Source organism: Hippocampus guttulatus, chromosome 11 (genome assembly GCF_054856545.1).
Source record: "Hippocampus guttulatus isolate MCC_2025c chromosome 11, RoL_Hgut_1.0, whole genome shotgun sequence".
Taxonomy (NCBI): Eukaryota; Metazoa; Chordata; class Actinopteri; order Syngnathiformes; family Syngnathidae; genus Hippocampus; species Hippocampus guttulatus.
In genome coordinates this window covers 6,814,738-6,839,504 of record NC_141271.1, presented here as the reverse complement: position 1 = coordinate 6,839,504, position 24,767 = coordinate 6,814,738, and the positions used below count along the sequence as shown (strand labels likewise).

Here is a 24,767-nt window from a genome sequence, read left to right as displayed (position 1 = left end):
TGACCAACTGTCATTTAGCCATGATTGGAAGCGTGGTTGAAATAACGACGGTCTGATGGAGTAGCTAACGGTCCTAAAATAGCGGTAAGAACTGTAATTTAGCGATGATGAATGTAAACTAACGTTTACAGTTTTGGTTCGGCGAGAAATAATGACCTACTGACGATGCCAGACTAGTGGCATGGCTGTTGGAGAAGGATGGACCGGTAACATTTACTGACGTGCCCACCTTTGCTCATCATGTTGACATGCCGCACCTGTGATGTGGATGGATTTAAATGTGACACACATTTAGAAAGATTGGTGAATAATATTTGAGAGAAATGTTCCTTTTGAGCATGAACAAAAAGTCTTACATTGGATTAGTTCAGCATATGAAAAATTGGAGCAAAAACAAATGTTGCATTTATTTTGGTGATACAAAAAATATTTTAATCTCATTCAATTGGTAATTATGTGTTATTTATTCATGTAATCGATTTTTTTTTTGCATTCATTTATTTTTGGCTGAAAGACATGAGTTGGACGTACAGTATTTGCCTTCCCATATAAAAGCAGGTTGCTATTATGCAAAGGATGCGGATGTAATTGCAATGCAGTGTTATGTTTTTAGAGGTGCTGTGGAGGCGAAGATAGAAAATTTGTCAAAATACCAAAAGTGCAAAAATTGAAAAAAAAACATCAATGATCAACATTCTCCCCTAAAACTGAACGTAACCCTTGGCAGACAGCTGACTGGCTGTGCGACAAACAGCCACAGACTTCCTAATGTTATGAAGATGAAAAATGAAGCACGAGGGAATTTCAAAATGAAAAGACAGCGAGATTTCAAGCGACAGACCACAAATACCACAATCAATGAAAACATCTCCTTCTGCATATTTTCATCACATGACTCACATTTGCACAACGAAAGAATGCATCAATTCAACTTGCGAATGGAACTATTCAAACACTAAAAAACACGTGACGTGATTATTACAGATCCATCCACCCATCCATTTTCTGATCCGCTTTATCCTCAAAAAGGGTCGCGGGGCGTGCTGGAGCCTATCCCAGCTGTCTTTGGGCAGTAGGCGGGGGACACCCTGAACCGGTTGCCAGTCAATCGCAAGGCACACAGAGACGAACAACCATCCGTACTCACACTCACATCTCGGGACAATTTGGAGTGATCAATCAGCTTGCCATGCATGTTTTTGGGGATGTGGGAGGAAACCGGAGTACCCGGAGAAAACCCCCGCAGGCACGGGGAGAACATGCAAACTCCACACAGGAAGGCTGGAGCCGGAATCGAACTACCTCTGCACTGTGAGTTTGATGCGCTAACCACTGGCCCACTGAGCCGCCCCATTATTACAGATGCATTATTAAATCAATATATAATAAAATATATAAATGGATGGAAAGATGTATACAAATATATATATATATATTCCTTTCCAGGGCGGCCCGGTAGTCCAGTGGTTAGCACGTCGGCTTCACAGTGCAGAGGTACCGGGTTCGATTCCAGCTCCGGCCTCCCTGTGTGGAGTTTGCATGTTCTCCCCGGGCCTGTGTGGGTTTTCTCCGGGTGCTCCGGTTTCCTCCCACATTCCAAAAACATGCATGGCAGGCTGATTGGACGCTCTAAATTGTCCCTAGGTGTGAGTGTGGGTGTGGATGGTTGTTCGTCTCTGTGTGCCCTGCGATTGGCTGGCAACTGATTCAGGGTGTCCCCCGCCTACTGCCCGGAGACGGCTGGGATAGGCTCCAGCACCCCCCGCGACCCTGGTGAGGATCAAGCGGTTCGGAAAATGGATGGATGGATATTCCTTTCCATACATTTTTTTGGGGGGCGGGGTATTTTGTTTTCTTTTTATGTCCTATCTTGTCCTTTATAATGCGCAAAAAAGTAAATAAAAGCTCACTAAGCCACGGCCCTTAAAAATCACACGTGCAACACACTGCTTCAGCTTCGGCAGTAATTAAAATAGAATCTGCTTATTTCGTTTCACTCTCTTTTATTATGATTAATTATGTCCTTATATAATACATCACATATTGCTCTTTTTATTTAACCCTTTCGTGCACCCTGTAAACTGATAACATGATAAGCTGTCCCTGAAAGGGTTCATTGAAGAACTTTTTTTAATGCAACCAAAGAAACAAACATGGTGGCTACAAACACATTTTACAATTACGGCGACACAATCCAGGATCTGTCTGACAGAGAAATAATATCTGTTAATGTTTATTTAGAAGTTATTCGAATAAAAGTGTAGGTTATAAATTAAACCCGCAAAATAAATGGAGTAAGTGAACATTCTTTAACTATTTAGCGAAATTCTCTCTCTCTCTCTCACACACACACTCTTGCTTTATTGTGAGTGCATGTGTGCATGTCAGAAGATCACAAGATGTTCATCAAGTTAGCTCCATGCTTCCTGTGACTCACAGCTCCAGCGGCTCTTGGACTCATCCGTAAGGAATTTGGGTGACTTGTTCCGATGTCCGCGCTTCATTGGCACACACACACACACACACACACACACACACACACACACAAACAATGAGGGTGACTGAGAGGGACACTTTGAAGACACGTTGGCAGTGAGGACGGCGAAAGAACTAACTCCACAAGCGTCTTTCTTTTTTGTAGTCTGTGTCACTAGTTAATCCATTTCTTTTTCTCAATAACTGGAGCCTTTTCCAGCAGACTTTGGACAACCAGGCAGGCAACACTTTGGACTGGCTGCTAACCAATTTCAGGGCATGGATAGATAAACAGTCATTCGCACTCACATTTACACTTCTGGACAATTGAGTCATCCATGAAACGAACATGCGTATTTTTGGAATGTGAGCGAACCTGCAGAAAAGCCGCGCGAGCTCAGGGTGTACGTGTTAAATGATGTTTGTCCGAGATTCAAACCCAAAAACCTGCAGTCACCTCGCCAATTCTGAGGGTTCCCAATATGCTCCGGTATGGTGGCCTTTCAGGGACAAAAGCATTTGGTGGCTAAAAGTTGAACTTGTAAATGAGTTAGTCAGTTATCAGGAACATAGCAAGCAGAACCAGAAGTGAATTTGTATAAAATATTGACTAGGTGTTATAAGATAAAATGTTTTGACTGGAGGCTGAGTTGTTCAAAAATTCAACTAAATTGTGGAGTAAACAGCCTGTCATAATAATGATCCCAAGTATGCACTTTCAAAGAATGAGTCAGAGTATGTAACAGTGGTGGATCCAGACGCACATTCCAATGCGATCCATCACTTCCACAACTGCGACTGTGGTTTCTTCGGCCGAAGAAAATAAAACTAAATGAAAAGAAGCACTTGACGGCGTGCAACTGAAGAATGATAACTTTGGATTTCCTCTTCTCAAATCAAACCGCATGTTTTTTTTAATTTGGTTTTTTTTTTTTTCCTTTCTGGCCAAATCCTGCCTGACTCATGCACTTTGACAGTGAAAATAAATTGAAAGGGAAGAAACAGCACATGAGTCAAATGTGTGACTAACGCAACTGGAATACACACCTTGAGATGGATAATTGTGTGCCTGTGCGTGTGCGTGTGTGGCATCTCCTTAATAACTGCAGTGACATCTGCTGGTTCCATGGCCCACCACGTGTACGCTGTTATCAATTATGGCGTGTTTACATTGATGGTCATCACTTCCTGCTTCCTGTGGGATTCCACACATGGCCTTCACCTGTCCACACCCACCTTCCCAATCTGTTCTGTTTCCTGTCTGAAAAAGCCCCGTCCTGACAGTAAATTCATTCATTGATTTTTATTTATCTGTATTTGTATGTGCATGTATGTTGATGTGTATGTATACACGATATATATATATATATTGTATGTCTTTTTCCTTGACCCATGAGTGTGTTCGTGTGTGTTGATGTTTATATTGTCAATCTATTAAAAGATGCAAATATTGTAAACAATGTATTACTTTCATAACAAGTCTGCCGAACGGCTGAGAGGTCCTGGGTTCAAAGCTTGACCCCTCCTGCATGTGTATTTGTATGTCCTTCACATTCCAAAAACATGTGTGTTAAGTTAATTGCAGGTTTTAAATTGTCCAAAGGTAAGAATGTGAGTGTGAATGTTCATTTGGCTATCCTGAGTGCAACCAAGGTGTCGCGGTGGACCAGTGCGTCGACCTCACAGTGTAGAAGTACTGGGTTCAATTCCGGCTCCGGCCTCCCTGTGTGGAGTTTGCATATTCTCCCCGGGCCTGTGTGGGTTTTCTCCGGGTTTCCTCCCACATTACAAAAACGTGTGTGGCAAGCTAATTGATCACTCCAAATTGTCCCTAGGTGTGAGTGTGAGTGCGGATGGTTGTTCGTCTCTGTGTGCCCTGCGATTGGCTGGCAACCGGTTCAAGGTGCCCCCCGCCTACTGCCCAAAGACAGCTGGGATAGGTTCCAGCACCCCCCCGTGACCCTTGTGAGGATAAGCGGATCGGAAAATGGATGGATGGGTGTAACCAACCTTTTTGAAATTAAGAGCTACTTCTTCTGCACTGATTAATGCAATTAATGGGGAAGACAATCCTTACCTCACAAGCCATTTCTACATAATAAAAAAATATTTTAAAATTCTGACATTGTTCTTACTTCAAATGAAACATAAATGTGATACAACAGAAAGAAAAAAATATTCTTGCCAATTTCAAATAAATAGGCCTATTAAAATAACAACTCACATTTGCAGATTCAAGGTGCTGCAACTATTCTTATTTTAAATCAGGTAAACAGTTAACACACAGAAACAACAAATACAGTACAGTTGTTTCATATAATAGTCGAAAATAGTTTAGTGCTATTTTCGTGACAAAGTCAGCTCTGTGTATATATATATATATATATACTGTATATATACTGTATATATATATTTTTTTTTTAATTTCTTCCTGTTGGATCACTTATAGGTTGATATGATAAATGATTGTGTCCATCCTCAGAAATGTAACATTGGCAAGGCTGGATATGCAAAATCATGTGGGGCGCATCTTAGTGTCAACTTCTCACAATCAGTCCTTCGGATTCCCACCAACCAGTAAAATTAGATGAATGCTAAGCGAAGGTGAACAATGCGGGGAAATGGCTGAGATTAAAATTCCATCTAGTGGCTAGGAGGGGAAGTTATGGAGGGGGGGGGGGGCATTTTCCCCCTCTTTACCTTTCAAGTGCAGGTAGCCTACATCACTTAACTTCCCAGACCAAAAGGGAGAGATTTGACTGCATAGCTTTTTTACGGCCTGCATTTATCTTGTTTTCTTCAGAAAGAGAACCCCCCCCTCCCCCCCGCAAAAAACACACACATGAAAAAAAGCCCTTCAACATCTCTGGAAATTGTGTAATTCCAGATATTTTTTATCAATTTATTATAAATGATTCTGTCTGGGTTAAAAGTTTACATCCTATTTCTAATCGCCTTGCGGGCTGTAAATGGCCCACTGGCTGCAGGCTGCTTGTTCATCCTTGGCAGAAACCTTCAAGCTTCTGGGCTGATACATTCTTGAAAATCTTCAAACGAAAAAAAAAAATCCGTTTTCTCTTGAGTCATGATAATGGAGGAAATGTTAAAAAAGAAAAAAGAAAAATGAGAACATTCAAAAGGGATCACACATCCATTAAAGGCAAGGTAGCTGTCAGTCTGTCAGCTCAACTGTTAGCAGGCGCGCTAATGAATTAACTGTCAAATGGGGGGCGGACGCCTGCTGGGCTTGTCGAGCAACCAGTCGTCCCACGCTTTTCCTTTCTTTAAGCTGCACACAATGACCGCAGAAACAATACATGTCCGCAAAAATCACACCTCAAGTTTCGAGAGAAAGAATAAGAAAACCTTTATTCGTCTCATAATGGAGAAATGGAAGCGTGGGATATGGCACTCAACGCTCCTGTGAAGAAATTATAAATCAATCAGTCAATCAACTATGCATATTTGCTCTCAGGTGTTCTTATAACATAACACACATCATGCCTCATTTGTACTTTTCTTGTTGGATGAAAAAAAATACAAAACGGTGGCCTGATTAAAACAATGTCATGTTATTGAAACACGGTGAGTGCTAGGCTGCTTTATTATCATTCACGGGACGTAGCTTACTCCATTGATCCATTTTCAACAGTACCTGTCCTCATTTGGGTCGCCAGTAAGATGGAGACCAATTCGAGCTGACTTTAGAGGAGGAGAGGTACACTCCGATATAGGACCTGAGTTCATCTCAGGACACACACAATCTGGATTAAAAAGAATTCAGACTCACATTCACACCAACAAACAACGGAGAGTCTTAAATGAAGCTAACATTTTAGATTTGGGAAAGACGCCGGATGGAACTAAGAAAAGCTACAAGAAACATAATGGTGGCGGGTGACCCTTTATGTACCACTTTCTGTCCATCAAATAGTACAGAAAGAAGACATAATACTTGGGTGCCAGGTCGTTATCTAGTCAACGTGCTATGAATAATTAAAAAGTACAATGCAAGTTGACAAATTTTTGTTCCACAAAAGATGCAGTTGAAGCCAACAAGCCACGGTTTTGTTCGCGTGATTCTTGTCGTCTGACTTACCGATGTTGACGCCACACTTGCCTGGTAAAAGTTTATGAAGCTGTTGTAGTGAAGGCTAAGAAGATTGCAAGACAAAGTGTTTAGTAAGTTAACAAGTCTAATTGAAGTAGATAAATAGACTGCCTGTCAGATTAATTTGTGGGGTCATTTGCCTTAGTGTAAACCGATAACTTAGAAGACCAAAACTATGTCGAAGAAGCCTGACTTGGGTGCAGGGAGATTGGGTTCAGTTTCCACTCAGGGAGTGTGTGAATGTAAATATGATTGGCTGTTCATCTTTAAATGTGCCATGTGAATGACTGCCGACCAGCTCAACGGAAAGTTGAAATATCGCTCGATGTAAAACTGGTCAGTAGCTCAAAAATAGTTGAGGACCCTTGTTATCAATGGGTCACATAGTACCACTACAACTGAGGCGTTTTGTTTTGTTGTTGAAACGATCCAACCATTTTCTTGATCACATTTCCTCAATAGGTTCACTGGTAAGCTGGTGCCTAGGCAGCCAATCATACAATTGAAATATGAAATTGTAAGATTGTATCTCAGAGTTTATAAATGTTAGGTTGAAGGTTGATTTTGTAGGATTCAAAAGAATTTATGTGCTAGGGTGTGGACACATTCACATTTTATGGATAAGATTTGATCAAATGATATGATTCCATTTCTATTAATTTGTCTGACTTATTCATGTCATCTATATTGCATGATTTCAAGGTCGGAAATATTCTCTGTTCCTCTTTTCCAAACTGTCACTTGTATGACTCCCTCCTTTAATCTCCTGGATATTAGGAGGTTATAACATTTATATTGCCCATTTGAGCAACAAAAACACAGCCCAGACAGCCGCCTACTGCACGGGCCAAGGTGAATACAAATAAAAGAAAATCAAAATCAAACAAAAGACATGAGAAAATGGGTATTGCTTCCCGAGATTTGATTTTCACAGCATGCTTATGGGCTCCAGACTGTTGAAAACAGAGCAACGGCATGTACCCCAGAAGCATTTCATGAAGATTTGCATGTCATTTGCATGAGGCTGACTGAAATTTTCAGCAAAATTTGCCGGGCTTCAGAATGAGATCATCTTTAAAAACTTTAAATACCAGGAGCATGAATCATTTTCAGACCCACTATAACAGTTCTACTTTCTCTTCATCAGTTATCTGTTTTGATTTGTGGTGCGACTGTGCCAGAGATACGAGTGATTGACTGTTTCCACATACCCCTCGGGGTACGCATACCCGTGTTTGGGAAACACTGTAATAGTATGTTTTAATATGAAAATGTGTATACAGCGTGTGTGTGTGTGAAGAGGTTGTTCGAATAAATTCAAAATTCAAATTCAGAATGGGCTATTCCAAAATCAATGACAAACATCAGAGATCCTTCCTAAAAACAATTAGCATCTGTGCCCGTTTCATTTTATTAATATAATCAGCAACACTCGCTGTCGCACAATGACGTCAGTTAGGAAAAGTGGAGTCCTGCTCCTATCCTTTTGCCATGTTCAACAGGTAGCACCTTTTCATCTCTCCTTGACCCGATGACATAGTCGACCAAAGATGAAGGAAAGGTTAGACAAAGGTATGGAGAATTGACTTTCCGAAGAGTCCCTTTTTCACTTTTTGTGAACCCTGAACTTTAATCAGATCTCAATTCTTTTATGTCAAATTCAGATTTGTTTGAAGGCAACATGAAAAGTCAGTGAATGTCAAAATATATTTGGTCCTTTGTATGGCTTATTACTGACTTTTTTAGCCAAAGTTTTGGAATTTTTTACAATACTGTCCATCGAGCTAGAGAGAGAGCAATGTATATCGCTATAGCTAGCTATATCGAAATATATCGATTACTGATGGGAAATTTTGAATACAGTATCATTTGAAAACCATCTTGCTTACATGGTAATATAATCAAGTTTCCATCCGTCCATTCATGTTCAATACCTCTTGTCCTCATTAGCATTGTGGGTTTGCTGGAGCCTATCCCAGCTGACCTTTGGGTAAGCGGAAGTGTGAAAACATTGGACTGCTCCCCAGTCAATTTTAAGGAACAAATACACAAAAACATTCACACTGATACAGAACATTAAGATCAGAGCTGTCAAACTCATTCAAACCCAGAACATCAACGGTGAGGTTTATGTGCCAACCACTACTTTTGCTGCACCTGCAACTTATAATACTCAAAAAAATATATATATCTCAAATATAAATAGAGACAATTTATTTATCAACGCATAAAACATCCTTCACACAACAAACCCAATTGAAGATCAGGTCTCTGCACAATGCTGTAAGCACTTTTATTTCTATACAAAACATATGAGGAGCTCTGCTTTAAAAAAAAAAAAAAAATCACAAGGCTCCTTTAAATGTAATGGCAGGTATTCTGGAGGAAAAAAAATGAAAGCATTCCATCAACAAATATTTCCAAGCAATAAATATGCATTTATAAATAGTGTACATTTACATCAACATTAAAAAAAACACACTAATGAACTCTATGTGCAACCCTTTTTCTCAAAGACCTGGCCTTTGTGTCTACAAATGATTTATCAACATTGTTCCAGCAAAATTAGGGATTAAAAAAGGGACACGTCGCAAAGACTGCATCACTCAACTGTTCACATTACAAACTTGTTCTTTTGTTTGAACTAACGTATAAAAAGACCAGCTAGGTGATGGCAAATGGAACAAAATAAGAATCAAGAACAAAAGAGTCAGTAGTCAGATGATTTGGAAACCTTATAATATGTACAGCGCTCGGACTCCATGTTGGGAATCCAGCAGTGGAACAGTCTTTAGGAGGAGCTGCCTTCCCCCTCCAGTCCACCGGGGGGAGGCCAGTTGCATAGACGCGCAGCTTACGCACAGCTAGCTGCCTTGGGGGACGCTACAGAGCGTGCTTTAAGAGGACTGACGGCTTACTTCCTAAATGACGGCAATGAATAGATGCGTGGAGAGACCGTTGTGGTTGAACAATGTCCATAAGAACTTTATCATAATCAAGACGAAGAAGGCAAGGGACTCGCCTGTGAAGAGAAAACCGCAACTCATCACTTGAATGCTCAACGCGTGCTGTTGAAAGTGTTCAGAGGCAGAAGAGAATACAACAAAACGGTGGCTTTGATAATGATGTAGCTCAGGAGCTTTCAAACCTTGGGTCTAGAAGACCCCTGAGTGGGCAGACATTTTTCTCAAGCCCCCTCATAATAAGTTTTTTTTGTGGTGCTGCTTTTGTTGAGCATGACTTCTGATTTCAAAAAATATCACATGCAAACATTAGCCGCCCCTGTGGCTGGGACTTAGCTCTGTACGCTGCAGTATTATACTTGTCGGTTTCCACTTTGCCACAAGGGCTCCGTTTCTTGTTGCACTCAGTCTCCCCTCAGATAAAATATGCCTCCTTGTTGGTGCTGACTGATAGGATTAATGTAACATGGGCTTTGCGGTTTCCATGGTTTGACTACAGAAGCAGTACTCGGGATCCAAGTTTGACCACAGTGCTGGGATGCAAGGTTTTGAGAAATTATGAATGGCAAGCAAGGTTTGTGCCACACAGTACAGGTAGGCACACTCATTTACTGCCACAATTGACTGTTTTGCATTTGTTTTACATTTATGACCAACTATTGTAATTCACTGCTAACCTTCATTTAAAGGGCAAGTCAACCCAAATATGTTCTATGAAGCCCCACTCGTCGAAACACGGAATCCCGATTAATACTGTGTTTTGTGCAATATTGAGATATTTTGGTCATATCACACAGCCCCAGTAACTGCACGCCCCACCAAAAAATTGTAATGAGAAAGCGAGCACAAAGGAAAAGGGGCTTTTGCACCTCTCTCTGTGAGAGACACTTACCAGAGTGAAATGGTCATAGACCTGCATGAGCTCTTCAACCTTGTACTGCTCCAGCACCACAAAGTTGTCCAGGTTGGGGCTCCCCCTGCGGGCACAGTCCTGGCAGTGCACCACGTAGGTTTTCCTGCTGTTACTCTCGCTGGTTACGAAGAGCAGGTCATATACTTCCACCTGTGTGGACAAAGGAGACGCAAGTTATGAACCAAGCAGACACCGCAGGTGGGGGATGAAAGACAACATGGCCCGTGTGGTTTACCTCACAAATACTGCAGTAGTGCGCAGGTTCATTCTGGGTGCGTCCGTGCCACATGAGCTCCTTCCCTGCAGCCAACAGAAGTTCTCGCTGCATCTGACACTGCTTCAGAGTCCGCAGCAAGCAATACCTAACATGGACACATTGGCTCGGGTTACAAATAGCCCAAGTAATCTTAAAAATGCGGTTGCGATGATTTAACTTTGGTGATTTCAGACTTTTCTTCAGCTGCTTACATAAAGCCGAAAATGGATTTGCAGCATTGAATAAGCAAAAAAGTGCTTCATATTTTTGTAATCATGAAATCATTTATTACGTTTAAGTTTTGAATTACTTTTACTCCATTTTATTTCATTAATGTAGTGAATGAGGTTTAGTTAAAATACATAAACAGTAAATATTTGACCACATTAAACTCATAAATAACAGAATTCCAGAAGAAAGAATTGAATTTCCAGAAGGCCCCTCGAACCCAGCTCTTCTATAAACTCAAATTTGTCAATATGACAACCAGAATTATATACTGTATAAACACTCTGTGTGTGTACAATGACTATTAAGAAAAAATACATGGACCATCTCCATAAATTGATCATAAAATATTGTTTGATCATCTTAATTTTCCATTTAAGCCGTTGCTATCCAAAAAAATAATAATAATAATAATAAAACAATGCTGCAAATATTGTAGATGAAGTTTGCTGAAGAGCACTTGGAGGTTCCACAGCACAACGCCACGTGTGGAGGAAAACTGGCATAGCTCACCAACATTAAAACCTCATCCCAACTGATAAGCATGGTGATAGAAGCATCGTGGAATGGGTGTGCGTGCTTCCCTTCCTCAGGACTTAGACAGCTTGCTACCATCAATGCAAAAATATGTTTACATGTTTATCAAGATATTTTGCAGTATAAACCGTAGCCATCAGTCCAACAGTAGAAGTTCAAAAGAGGTTGTGTGTTGCAACAGCACAATGATTCAAAACACAGAAGCAAGACAACAGAATGGCTTCAGAAGAAGAAAATGAGTTGTCTATAGTGGCCAAGCCAAAGTCCTGACCTCAACCCGTTTGTGATGCTGTGGGATGACCTCAAGAGAGCTATTCACACCAGACATGCCGGGAATGTAACTGAACTGCAACAGTTTTGCAAAGAGCAATGGAACAAAATACATCCTCATTGTTCTTGTCTGATTTGCAACTCCAGGAAATGTTTGGTTGAGGTTAATGCTGCCAAATGAGGGTCAACCCATTTCACTTACTTTTTCCTTCCTGTCCCATGTTATGCCCGGGAAGGATTTAACCAAAGTTTTACTTTTAATTATTGAAAAAAAAAAGTTACATTTTGTAAAAGAGAGTGAAAAAAATTAAGACACATCGGCATGGTGATACTTCAAAGTGTTGCACCTGTCAGCTGATACATAACAGCACAATAGTTTAAACAGTTATAATTTTCAGCACATTTTAACCCCTGGGAATGAATGAATTCCAAACACCACAGGCCACTGCAGGCAATGCACCACAATCGTGTAAATATCACATCACCATGAGCTCAAACGGAAAGGAAAGGAAAGGTTTTTGACAGGTTCTCACTTGATCATCTCAAAGAGCTTGTGGTCAGACACTTTGATGTTTCTCGCAAGGTTCCAGGAGAGGTGGATCATGGGAACAATGGACTTGACGCTCTGCAGTTTGTTCCACTCGTAGCGCTCCACTGCCAACTTGTACTGATGGGCTGGCGACATTATTAGATAAAACACCTCCGTTACAGCTTCAAAAACACGACCATAATTGGGATCGACCAGTCCTGTTGAGAGTGCTGCTCTCACCTGTGAGAGGTCCCACATTCCACGCAATGTTGTTGCACCAGCCAATAGCCTGCACCCAGTGGATAGTGCCCGTGTTGAGCCACACCAGGTCCCCGGGGCGCTGGATGAAGCGGTACACAGGCACGTTGGTCGCATACAGGTCTTCCAAGTCCGGCCACCAGGAGCCCATCAGGAAGTTGATGTTGTTCCTGTCATGGAATCCTCCAAAAGTCAGCATGAAGACTGTAATCAAACTTCGAGCAAGCAGTAAATTAGCTTCTGACGCACCTTTCGCAGAAGCTGTTGATGACACCCCAGTATGGTTCAGGCACAGCAAACCACTCGCAGTCGCCAGGGCCGATGTTGATGTTCACAGAACAGAAGTTATTGTTTTCTTGGTGACCTAAAATAACCACACGAGCGCTTATTATTATCAGAAGTGACCAAAAATTACATGTGATGATTTATTATCCTAGTCCCATGTGTACCTGGTGTCCTGCTCCCCGGAACCTTCATGTAAAGCTGCACCGTGTTCATGCCCAGGATGGTGTGTCCCACATGGCTTAGCAAGTTGCCGGCTGATACCACCCGGGCAAAGGCCGGCAGCTTGGTCAGCTCCTGGAGCTGCTGCTTCCATCTAAAACCGAGGAGAACATGACAGAAAGAATAAGAAAACTACAAATGCATAGCAAGAACAACCACAATGAGGACCTCTTCGCATTTGACAATAAAGTTGTACTTGACTTGATATCCATCCATCCATTTTCTGAACCGCTTTATCCTCACAAGGGTCACGGGGGTACTGGAGCCTATCCCAGGCGTCTTCAGGCAGTAGACGGGGGACACCCTGAACCGGTTGCCAGCCACTCGCAGGGCACACAGAGAGGAATAACCATCCTCGCTCACACTCACACCTAGGGACAATTTGGAGTGTTCAATCAGCCTGTCATGCATGTTTTTAGAATGTGGGAGGAAACTGGAGTACCCGGAGAAAACCCACGCAGGCACGGGGAGAACATGCAAACTCCACACAGGGAGGCTGGAGCTGGAATTGACCCCGGTACCTCTGCACAGTGAGGTCGACGCGCAAACCACTGGACGACCGGGCTGCCCTCTTCGCATATGTGTACTCCAACACGCAACTTAAAGAAAACCCACTTAGGGTGCAATTAAATAATGGTGAATACAGGTCAACTGAAACTCTTTGTTGATGTTTTATCTACTATCTAAATAAAAATAGTTGCTACTTGAGCTCATTTCAATTTCTTCAATACCGGCAGGTATTTGACAAAATTGATGGAAATACTATTTTTGGCTGTTATATTTATTCCATTCTCTTTCAGGCTTTTCCAAATTAGGGTCATGGGCAAGCTGAAGCTTATCCTAGGCGACACTGGGCGAAAGCTGAGGCATTCCCTGGACTGTTGTCAGCCAATCACATGACACAAAGAGTCAAACAACCATTCACACTGAGATTCACGTCTATGGACAACTGATTGCGCTTTTCCATGAGCCCGGTTTCTCACCGAAACGGCCTTGCTCCAACCTGAGTGGTTGCTTTTGCATTACACCTTTTTGGGGGCAGAGCGCTTACAATGGAACGCTTTTCAGAACCATCTTGGAGGTGGTTCCAGAGCACGAAACCGTGCGGGGCCAAGTTGTCACTGTCATCTGATTGGCTGCACATGCCAAAAGAAAATTCGCTCTGCGAAGGTAGAAGAGATAGCACTTGGGAGGGAGACTGACTGACTGATTGTCCATGAATCTGGAAAGTTATGAGTATTGATTTTATCTCTGACTTTAATTTATCCTCGTGGACATTTGTGGTGGTAGTCTTAATTTAGCCATATAGACTCATTATTTATTGTGTGAGGCAATGATGTGACATGTTGGGGAAAAAAAAGGGGACATCACCCAAAAATCCAAATTGACCATGAGGATGTATGAACCGAGCCACAGTTGAAAACAAGATTCTCAGGGTTCCAGTGAGATACAATAAATAATATTTAACATGTTAATTTTTCCACATACTTCTTTTCATCCGAGAGGTCTATGTTGGTGCCAAACTTGATGTGCTTGAAAGGACATTTCCTCCGCCGACTGACACAAGAACACCAGCGTTAGCAACAGGAACAAGAAAGTGGTTGGGCCCATTAAGGCGGGCAAAGGAAGACACCTACCTGTCAGATGAGGCTGCCTCTGCTTCCATCTCTTTCTTCTTTTCATTTTCCTCCTATTTCGGAAAATCAATATCAACTAGAGCGTACACTTTGTGGACAAAAGTATGTGTCCCGACAGGTGGCCTTTCCAATGGTAGGAAATGAAAATGGAAGACAATTTGGACGAACGCGTTACTACTGACCCGTAGCGACTCTTGGAATGATGAAGCCTGGTACTGGGCGTACTTGATGATCGTGGTGTGTGAGCGGCTGCTCTCACAGCGCCACATCTTGCGGCTGCCACTGGGGTCCCAGTTCTCATCCGTGGGCTGGGCCAGCTGGGTGCGCACTTCCACCAGATGGTCGGGATTGGCCTCCACAAGTGTCTTGGTGGAGAAAAGGCCCAAGTCTATACAGAACGGAAGGAACATGGAGGCACAGTCAAGCATTGATATCTGCATCTGTTAGCTTTAAACCACAGAGTTTAACATGAAATTATTTTTTAAATTACGTACTAAAATCAATGGATACTAATACTTCAAAAAATAAATCAATCACAAAATTATTACAATATTTACTTCATACTGACATTCCAACAATTCACACATGCCGATTTTTTTTTTTTTTTTTAAACAACTGCAGCAGTCCCCGTGAAGTTTTTTTAAATTCTATGTTGGACAAAGATCTAACTAAGTTCACAGTTGTTTTCTGCACATACATTATATTATAGTATGGCGATTAAACTGTCGCTCCCCTTGTTCCTCACCGCTGAGATGTATCTGTTAAGGCTAGTGGTGATTAGGATTAGGCATTAGCTTTAGTTTTCGGCTCACATCAGACTCGTCCAATGGGTTCCCACTGCGCATGTGTGAGCACAACTTTACTGGAGTGGACCGGCGGAAGAACCAGTGTGCCATGTCTCCATTTAGCGTGTTGTGAAAATTGTCACAATGTTTGGGCAATGTGAATCTTTTTTTGTTTTCTTAGATGGGGGTGGGATGGCTCAGTGGTAGAGTGATCGTTTCCCAACACAGAGGTTGATGATTCGATCCCCGGCCATTGCGACCAGGTCAGAGCAAGATACAGTTGCTCCTGATGCTGCGTCATCAGGAGGTGAATGAGGTAACAGTATAAAGCTACGACTGAGGCAGAAAACCACTATTTAAGTGACAGCCCATTTACGATTAACATATCCGTAAAATCAGTGGGAAGACTGTGTTACGGACCATCCGTAACAGTTGGCAGCTCTGCTTAAGCCTGTACTGTTCTGCGTATGAAATGTACACAATAGTGGCGAAAAAAAAAATGAAACAGCCGTCATAGTTCAAAACAGGTGGTCATACGGTGGACCTGACAAAAACTACTGTGAACTGTGTACACCCCTTTGACCGTTCCTCCCTTTATTTTCTCTTGGAACCACCCCTTATACGAAGCATTCAATTTTGGCTCACCATCACTACAAGTCCGGGTGGCTGCATGCTGATGACAATGAGGATGCGTTTTAGGCCTGAAATTCACTTCGTCATAACAAAGCCCGTAATTTATGTTCCAATGCACATTCAGGGTATGAATGATCTACACTAGGGGTGTCAAACTCAATTTTGTCACAGGCCACTTTGGAATTGCCCCCGGACAGCCGTGATGACAGTGAAACCAAATAAATGTTTGATCGTCTCCTCATATTATTACTTGGACACAAATAATTGATGGTTTGGAAATCAGTCAACTATAATAGTTTGGTCAATTATTGTTCAAGTAAGTATAAACAGGGCAACAATATTATTGCAAAATCTCAACGTTATTTTGGTACAGATTCTAGCAAGGATCATGGAGGTTGACGCATGATTTGCTTTCACGGGCCACATAAAATGACATGGCGGGCCGGATCTGCTCCCCAAGCCTTCAGTTTGACATTTGATCTCCACCTTTCATGTCATGAAGCATGGCTTCCTTTTAAATCACTGTCTTCATTCCCAAGTTTATGTTCAGGGAAAAAAGGGCTTCCAAAACAGGTTTTAATGGGTTGAGTAAAATGTAAGCTTGGCAAAAGGCTAAAATCATGACTTGGTAATTCATTACTATTAGTTTAAATAAAATACTGTATTTGTCTAATTCAAGACAGTAAATTGTATAATTTCGTACATTTGGATCATGTGCAGGAGCCAAATCGTGTCATCTGTAGAAAATGTTTGAGACCCCAATTCTGAGGAAGATCATGAACAGCATGGTTCGATTCTCCTCTTGATAACCTCGGACATGCAGTAACATTTGTTCCCAGCAGGTGGTACTGTTGCCAGATGTGTCAAATACAACCACAGCACGCCATTTCAGACACATTACTGCAGTGTCCATGAGGATAATAAATGACGGAGATGGTAAAACAATTTAGGACATTTAAATACATTTTTTAAAAAGCCATTAGGTGGTTTCTTACCCAGTTTGAGGGCTCCTGCCAGGCCCCTGATGACAGTCACAGGGTTGGCAGGGTTGGTGCAGAACTGATGCAGAGGAGGATAGAAGGCATCCCTCTTGTTTTCCAGCTGTGTCAGAGGTATCAAAGGATTTAGTCACCACTTAAGACCCCTTTCCAGGGAGGCTATTGAAGAACTGTTTGGTCAACATTACGGCATAATATTGAAGCTATGTTTTTGTCAATGGGGACTTTGACTCACGTAAATACTGGGTGTCGGTGGGTTGAGTTTGTCCTTTGGCAGGGGAGGGGATGGTGTGCTCGGGGGTCGTGGCGGCGGGCACTTGTCCAGGATTATGCTGCTTGTCGACAGACCGTTCTTGCCCAGGTTTCTGAGGCATGGTGAGTTGGGTGATTAGCTCACAAAGGAAATTGCATGAGTGTGCAACCAAAAACAGCATAAATGTAGGAGAGATACCATTTGGTGATATTGGCGTTGACAAATGTCAAAAAGTATGGTGACGGTGTGACAAAGTCAATGATGTGAGGCTGTATGGACAGATGTGAACCTTAATTATATGTGCAGTTGAAACACGAGGTTTACATATACAGTCATACCTCGGTTTTCGACCATAATCCGTTACAGAAGGCTGTCCGAAAAGCGATTTGTTCGAACTTCGAAACTATTTTATTAGCCCATGATTAGGGGCTAATATAACACTATCCAGAAATAACAAAAAACAGTCAGATTTGCGTAAATCACAACAAGCACGTCTGCTCACAATAAACGTTACACTATTTGTTGTAAGGAAGCCGAGAGGAGTCGAGTGGCGTATTCGGGTTTGCTCAATTTGGTCGAAAACTGGTTTTCGGTTGTAATCTGAGGCACAAAAATCTCTCATTTCTGGTCAAAATCCGATTTGCTCGATAACAGAGATGTTCGAAAACCAAGGTTTGACTGTATTATGTAAAAATACCACCCCCCTCCCCCTTTCACACAGAATTCCTGTTCTAAATCAATTAGGATGATCAATGTTATTTCTATTTGCTGAATGCCAAAATAATGCAAGAAGGATGTTTTGAAGACAATGCATTTATTACTTTTTCGGGAGAGTAAAGTCAGAAATTTACAAACAGTACAATGATTTGAGCTCCCCATTTGCCATGTTGCCAATGACGAGATGAAATGGGGAGTGGTGTGCTCAGTATTTTTCATATTCGCCAGTACGGCGAAGGCCCAATTTGTCCGTCCAAATCCCCCTGGCAAAACCCGCGTTCAAAAGTTATCCCTACAAAGTACAAATGTCCGTCAAGAAGTACGTAATATAAATAATCCTCAACTTTTCTTCGAGGCCAGTTATGTATGATTGGTGACAGTATCAGCACAACATTGCTTGTTAAATAAAGTAAAAAAAACAAAACAAAACACTGCTTGTCAATCTGATGAAGCAAAGTTTACATAGGGTAGCGGCATCGGGCCAGCGGCATAGAAGCGAGGGTTAGTAAGCAAGCTCCTTTGCTGGAATCCTGAATAGAAGAACGCACAACTATTCGGTTGGTTTCTGCACAAAAAAACCCCAACATAATTTCTCCCGAATTGCATAAAACATCTTTGAAACCCCCATCCTGTGTCAGGAGAAAAAAATATATACAAAGAGAATCAGGCTGAGTGGACTGTGACACAGCGAAACAACGGGGGATGAGTCGCCATATCAAATCGAACTTGTTTGTGTAAATTCCCCTGGCTTTGACACTTGGAGGACAGCAGCATGTTTTTCTGTAAAGTGTGTGGAAAGGAGGAAATACAAAATGCAGTTTCGAAATGCTAATTTAATTTATTAAGGCACCAAAAAAAAATCCAGAACTACATGTCCCGTTGTGAAAAATTGCCCCCCTTCCCGTCTTGTTAAATGACAATGAAGTAACTGTGACTAACAACAGTTTTGGAAACGCTGAATTCAATTTCACAGGTAACACCCTAGCACATTTGTTGAATCAAGAAATCTCACAAACAGAACTATCAGACAAAGTGAAGTCGGCTACAAGATCTAAAGAAATAAACGCATCATGCCACGACATGAATTCAAAATGAAAGTAGCAAAAAAGTGATTGAAATCTATCAATCCACAAAAGGTTACAAAGCCATTTCAAAGACTCTGAGGTTTCAGCAAACCAGTGTCAGAGCAAATATCCACAAATGGATAAAACGGAACAGTGGCAAACATTCCCAGGAGTGGTCGACCAGCTAAAATTACTCCAAGAGGGTGACAACAATTCATCCAGGATGTTATAAAGGAACCTACAACAACACCCAAAGAACTGCAGACCTCGCTGGCCTCGGTTCAAGACGCTGTTCACGACTCTAGCATAAGAAAGACATTGTCCAAAAATGGCATCCATTCCAGAGTTCCCAGGCAAAAACCACGGCCGTCCAAAAAGAACACAAAGGCACGCTCACATTTGCCAAAAGACATCTTAGTGATCCTCAAAACTTTTGGGGAAAAAATTCTGTGGACTGATGAGTCAAAAATTGAACTTTTTGGAAGATATGTGGCCCGTTACGTCTGGGGTAAAAATGGCACAGCCTTTGATAAAAAGAACATTTTGTCAACAGTGAAGCATGGTGGCGGCAGTGTGATGGTCTGTGGCTGTTTTGCTACCTCAGGACTAGAACAACCTGCCGTGATTCATGGAACAAAGAACTCTGCTGTCTACCAGAAAATCCTGAAGAGGAACGCCCGACAATCAGTTTGCACCCTCAAACACAAGCGCTCTTGGATCATGTACTGTCGCAGGATGATCTGAAACACACCAGCAAGCCCACCTCTGAAAGGCTTTAAAAAAAAAAAAAAAAAAAAAAAAAACTTTTGGAGAGGCCAGGTCAAAGTATGATGTGACCTGAATCAAGCAGTTCATGCTTGAGAACCCTCCAATATGGCATAGATAAAGCAATTCTGTGACGATGAGTGGGTCAAAATTCCGCCATAGCAATGTGAAAGACTCATTAACAATGGTCACAAAAGCTTGATTTCAAACATTGCCGCCAAGTGTGGCACAACCCATCATTAGATTCAGGGGGCAATTAATTTTTCACATTGGGAGAAGTTGGTTTGCATTTTTATGTGTCTAAATAAACTAAATTGGCATTTAGAGACTGCATTTTCTATTTCTTTGGGTTGTCTCTGTGATAACAAAATTGGTTTGATGAACTGAAATCTTTGTATGTGTGATAAATATGCAAAGAACAGAGAAATCAGGAAGGGAGCAAATACTTATCCACGGCACTGTACATCATGACACTGAGAAAACATGCATGCCAAAATAAAATAAATACTGAAATCATGAATCACATTAATATCACAATAAATCTTGTTGAAATAAATATTGAAATAAATACTGATATGGATAAACAGGTATTGACAGAATTCCTGAAATAGCGAAATAAATGTATTTAATGATGTATTCATCTACTTTTGGAACTCAAGAAATGATGAATGTGTTTAATAGGCTAACCATTTATTAATATACGTACAATTACTGTTCCAAAATATTCAGAATAGGTAAATACGTTTTATTTTTATTCGTTTTTTTTTTTTTTAAATCAAATAGTGTGAATTTCTGTGTGTGCGCAGGCTAGTGTCACTTCTGTCTTTTTAGATGCCATGTTCAGGTCGAAATGTGTAACCACAGATGGGAGTGGAAAAATAGGGAGGATCATACCTGCACGCTTTGAGCACATCGCTGGAGCTGGGATAAATGGAAACAGAAGTCCAGGGAGCCAGGCCAGCGGGGGCCAAGTGTCTGTGAAAGGCCCCTTCAGGAGTCCCCACCTTTTGCGGGCTACGAGAGTCCTCCTTCCCATTCACTGTGGGCCCCTGACTATCAGTCTGGCTGTTAAGGCAGGAGAGGCTATTGCTGGAGTGCACAGCAGTAGTGGTGGTGGTGGTGGTGGTGGACATTGGCGAGGATGCTAAGACGTGGTCCGAAACAGCATTGGCAGCATCCACATGGACATTGTTGATTTTCTCTGAGAAAGGCCCTCCGTGGTTACTACAGTTATTATTATCGTCATTCGTGGTGGTGGTGTTGTTGGCTTTTCCCTTTAGCAAGGCTGAGAATGGAGGATTGTCTAGAGTGGGCGCACCGGAGGCTGGAGAGCCAGGTTTGTCCGTCACCCGCAGTTGGATGTGATTAGTCAATCCCGGTGCGGGAGTGGCACTGGGGGGGTTTGGGATTATCCCTGTGGTGGTGTCGGGACCTAATGGCAGAGTGGCAGCTGCTCCCGTGTTACCCCCGGAAGGCGCATTGTCTTTGGTGTGGAGCCCTGAGGTAGTGGTGGAGTGGGGAGGCGAGGACAAGTGGTTGGGGGTGGACCTGGGGGACGTGGGGGATAAGGAGGAGGCGGAGGACGAGGCAGTGCAGGGCCCAGAAGAATGTCCCACCTGATTGAGAATAGCCGAGGAAGAGAATGAGGTCTGAGGGAAGGAGGAGGAGGAAGAGAAAGGGGGTTCTCCATTGGGACCGGCCGAATGTGAACCTGGACCTTTGTGAACCACCTGGACAAAGAAGAAACACACTTAATCAACCGCAAAATTGAACAAATCTCTCCCTTGAATTCTGAAAATATGGAGTGGCTTGGGTTGTTTTTGACGTTTTTCAATTCCTGAATTGCGAGTGAGGTTTGGGGAATTCGACATGTTCAAACTACCATTATGTAAGACCTCGCCATACCTCACATTAGATCAGTTCAGCGCACACCAAAGGATAATACCTTCATGTTTGCGATATACAGTATATACAAAAAATATATATTTTCCCCTCTAAAGGCGCATATTCCAAGAGGAGTGGAGTAGCCTCACCACATGGTAGAGAAGACTGTACGCAGAAAGTTACATGCTTGCAGTCAAAGCAAGAGGACTCTCCATACCATATGCAATGTCACACATCAGCATTCACGGCCTGATTCAACAGACACAAAATCAATTGCCCAAGCAAACAGATGTGGAAGATGATCTACCAACCATGCTAAACTGTCATGCATTTCACTTTGCACATTCTGGGAAGAGTTGATACAAATAGATTAATTTAACCAACATAAAATTAACAGAGCGCAAATCAGTAGGATTCATGTTAATTTACCTTACGAGCATATCATTAGCCCTGCAGAGGTCTAGGTCTCTTAATTATGACTTCTGTCAAATTAGTTGCTTGTTTTTTACCAAGTGACAAGTACAGTACATGCCCTCGACCGTAATTAATACATCCAGGGGGTGTTTTACTCAGTGTAGGCACGGTTGGTGTACTGCTCCTCATGGAGGGGTCAAATGAAGGAAATTTGTGTCTTTGAGGTGTCTTGATTTTAGTTTGAACACTTTCAAAACTTCGAGTAGGACGTTTTGCCAGGGAATGAATGGAAATTAAAAAAAAAAACGGACAAAGCAATGACGGAAGTGGGTTTCCGTCAGTCACCTTCATCACTCGTTAACTGACTGGAGAGGGAACCAAAGACACGCGACTGAATGTTGATGAGATGACACGCGTAAAAAAAACAAAAAAAACAAATAGGCATGTAAATGACAATTTATCGAGTCCAGAAAAAAAAAAAAACAATTGTGTCCATTTTATTTATCGAACGGTAAGTTGATACAGTAATTATCGTGAAAGGCCTACTTCAGGTTTCTTCCCAAGAGGGAGGTTTTGCTTGCCTCCCTCGCCTCATGTAGGGTTCAGTTGAGGCTAAGTTGGTCTTTTAATAAGTGAGAAGTGTGATCTTTGACGTGCTTCATGTGTTAAGTGCCCTGAGACAACTTTGTCATGATTTGGCGCTCTATCAATAATATTCACTTGGATTGACGAGTGTACCCTCTGCCCCAACAGAGGCACAAAAAAAGAAAATGGTGGTTTACCTGAGTGTTAGCGTTGCTATGTGGGCTCCTCCATGTCTCGTCTGGATGAGCGGGACTCGCGCTGCTGGTGCTTGGGTGACTGACGCCTGTGCAGTTGTGAGGTAGAGAGTTCTGCTGCGCGTAAGGCACGTTTCCGTTACTTGTGCTGCCACCTCCTGACACCGCAGCGTGGTCCCCTACTGGGGACCTGGTGTCGAGCGGCCCAAATGAGGGACTTGAGCATGACCCGTTGGCCGTGGGCTGAACAACACACGGCGGTCTGATGGCTGCATGGGGGGAGGAATGGGGGAGGCCTTCACGGCAGTTGGGGGGTTTGGCCTGAGGACCATTAGGAAGGCTGGGCTGCAGCTGGGCACCCGCCATTGCCTGCTGCCTCAGCTGACAAGGCAAGATGGAAAGACTGAGAAATTCTGAATTACGTGCAGTTAATTTTTTTAATATTGCAAAAGTCAAAATGTGTACCTGCTGCTGATGCTGCTGCATGAGTGAAAACTGGTTCTCCAGCTGATCTAGCATCTGCACCTGGAAGGGCTTGAGGATGGCTCTGTTGGTTCGCAAGTGTTCCAGAAGCTGCACAGACCACATTTTTATCCCTTTTCATGTCAAAATCTATACAGACATCATATTAGAACATGAAGTTAAATGAGATATTTTTGATTGTACTGTAAAGATGCAATTTGCTTTTTCTGCCACTAGGGGACCTTTTGTCAACATGGCCAATAGATGATATGTCCCCAAGTCGAGAGTAGCCATCCAGGTCAGGAAAATGTCTTTCAGCCAACCAAAATGTGTACTATCATTCAAGTCAAGTCAACTGTACTTATAGAGCACTTTCAAACAGCCATCGCTGCATACAAAGTGCTGTACATGGAGCAATTTAACATATACAATAAACAGTAAAACAAATCGGTAATAAAGATGGTAGAAAGCACCAAACAGTAAAACCAAGAACAAATCTAAGTCATGCTGAGTCGAATGCCAAAGAATACAAGTGAGTTTTGAGGAGGGTTTTGAAGATGGGCAGATTCACTCTTAAGCAATTTGAAAGCACAAACTAATAATAAAAGAAAAGAAAATGTCAAAACAAATTTGAGAGTATTCCCTTCATCCGTTTTATAAATCTAGGCTTCAAGACCTATTCAAAATCATAAAAATAAATAGGACAACATAATACCTATTTCACAGCCATATTGGCAACAACAACAAAAATCTGTGAATTTGAGTTCATTTCTCGAACGTGGAAATGTGGAATGTGTGCAGGGTGTAAGAATGCTGTATTTTAAATAGGCTACTCACACGACACCAAAGATAACAGGCCAAGTCCAGGTGTGAAAAAAATTGGCAAACAAGTTGTTTTTTTGAAAATCGGTTGCAATGTTTTCTTACATGAATTAATTACTTATTCCATGGTGGGAATGCGGGGATAGATAGACTTGAAAAATAAACACTATCAATCAGAACTCAACAATGAATTAACAAAGTTGAGATCAGAAACAGTCAACTCCTAAGCTCGAGGTCCACAAGATATCGAAGCTGGGCTGGGATGAAAGCGTGCAGCAGCACTGGCACATAGCTGGCTAGCGGAAGCTACTGTTGCTTCCTTTACATTAACAGCTTGCTGGCTGCCTTTAGCTGCTTCTGCTTCCTGCTCGCGAGTCGCTGGCTATCTTACAAGAGACCGATTGAAAAACTCTCTGCAGGGAGTTTGTTCCTTCCCTCTCATAGAGGTTAAGTGCTTGGATGACTTGGCATGGGACTCTAGCATCTTCATGCCTATTGTATTCAGCCAAA

The 24,767-nt window shown here is 42.1% G+C and overlaps 1 protein-coding gene across 4 annotated transcripts in view; it reads right to left on the bottom strand.

Annotated features, from left to right (window-relative positions):
• Positions 1-8,778: 8,778 nt before the first annotated feature.
• Positions 8,779-24,767, bottom strand: part of kdm6a (lysine (K)-specific demethylase 6A) — a 49,257-nt gene continuing 33,268 nt past the window's right edge. For all 4 annotated transcript variants that reach the window (XM_086123127.1, XM_086123128.1, XM_086123129.1 and 1 more), the window contains 15 exons: positions 23,439-23,546; positions 22,977-23,354; positions 20,791-21,626; positions 17,333-17,462; positions 17,095-17,200; positions 14,864-15,069; positions 14,682-14,734; positions 14,533-14,601; positions 12,990-13,138; positions 12,790-12,904; positions 12,523-12,710; positions 12,287-12,428; positions 10,698-10,824; positions 10,442-10,612; positions 8,779-9,608 (listed from right to left, as the gene is read on the bottom strand). In XM_086123127.1, coding sequence (XP_085979253.1) covers positions 9,582-9,608; positions 10,442-10,612; positions 10,698-10,824; positions 12,287-12,428; positions 12,523-12,710; positions 12,790-12,904; positions 12,990-13,138; positions 14,533-14,601; positions 14,682-14,734; positions 14,864-15,069; positions 17,095-17,200; positions 17,333-17,462; positions 20,791-21,626; positions 22,977-23,354; positions 23,439-23,546 — 2,805 coding nt within the window. In that variant the 3' untranslated portion in view covers positions 8,779-9,581. The remainder of the gene's footprint in view (positions 9,609-10,441; positions 10,613-10,697; positions 10,825-12,286; positions 12,429-12,522; positions 12,711-12,789; positions 12,905-12,989; positions 13,139-14,532; positions 14,602-14,681; positions 14,735-14,863; positions 15,070-17,094; positions 17,201-17,332; positions 17,463-20,790; positions 21,627-22,976; positions 23,355-23,438; positions 23,547-24,767) is intronic.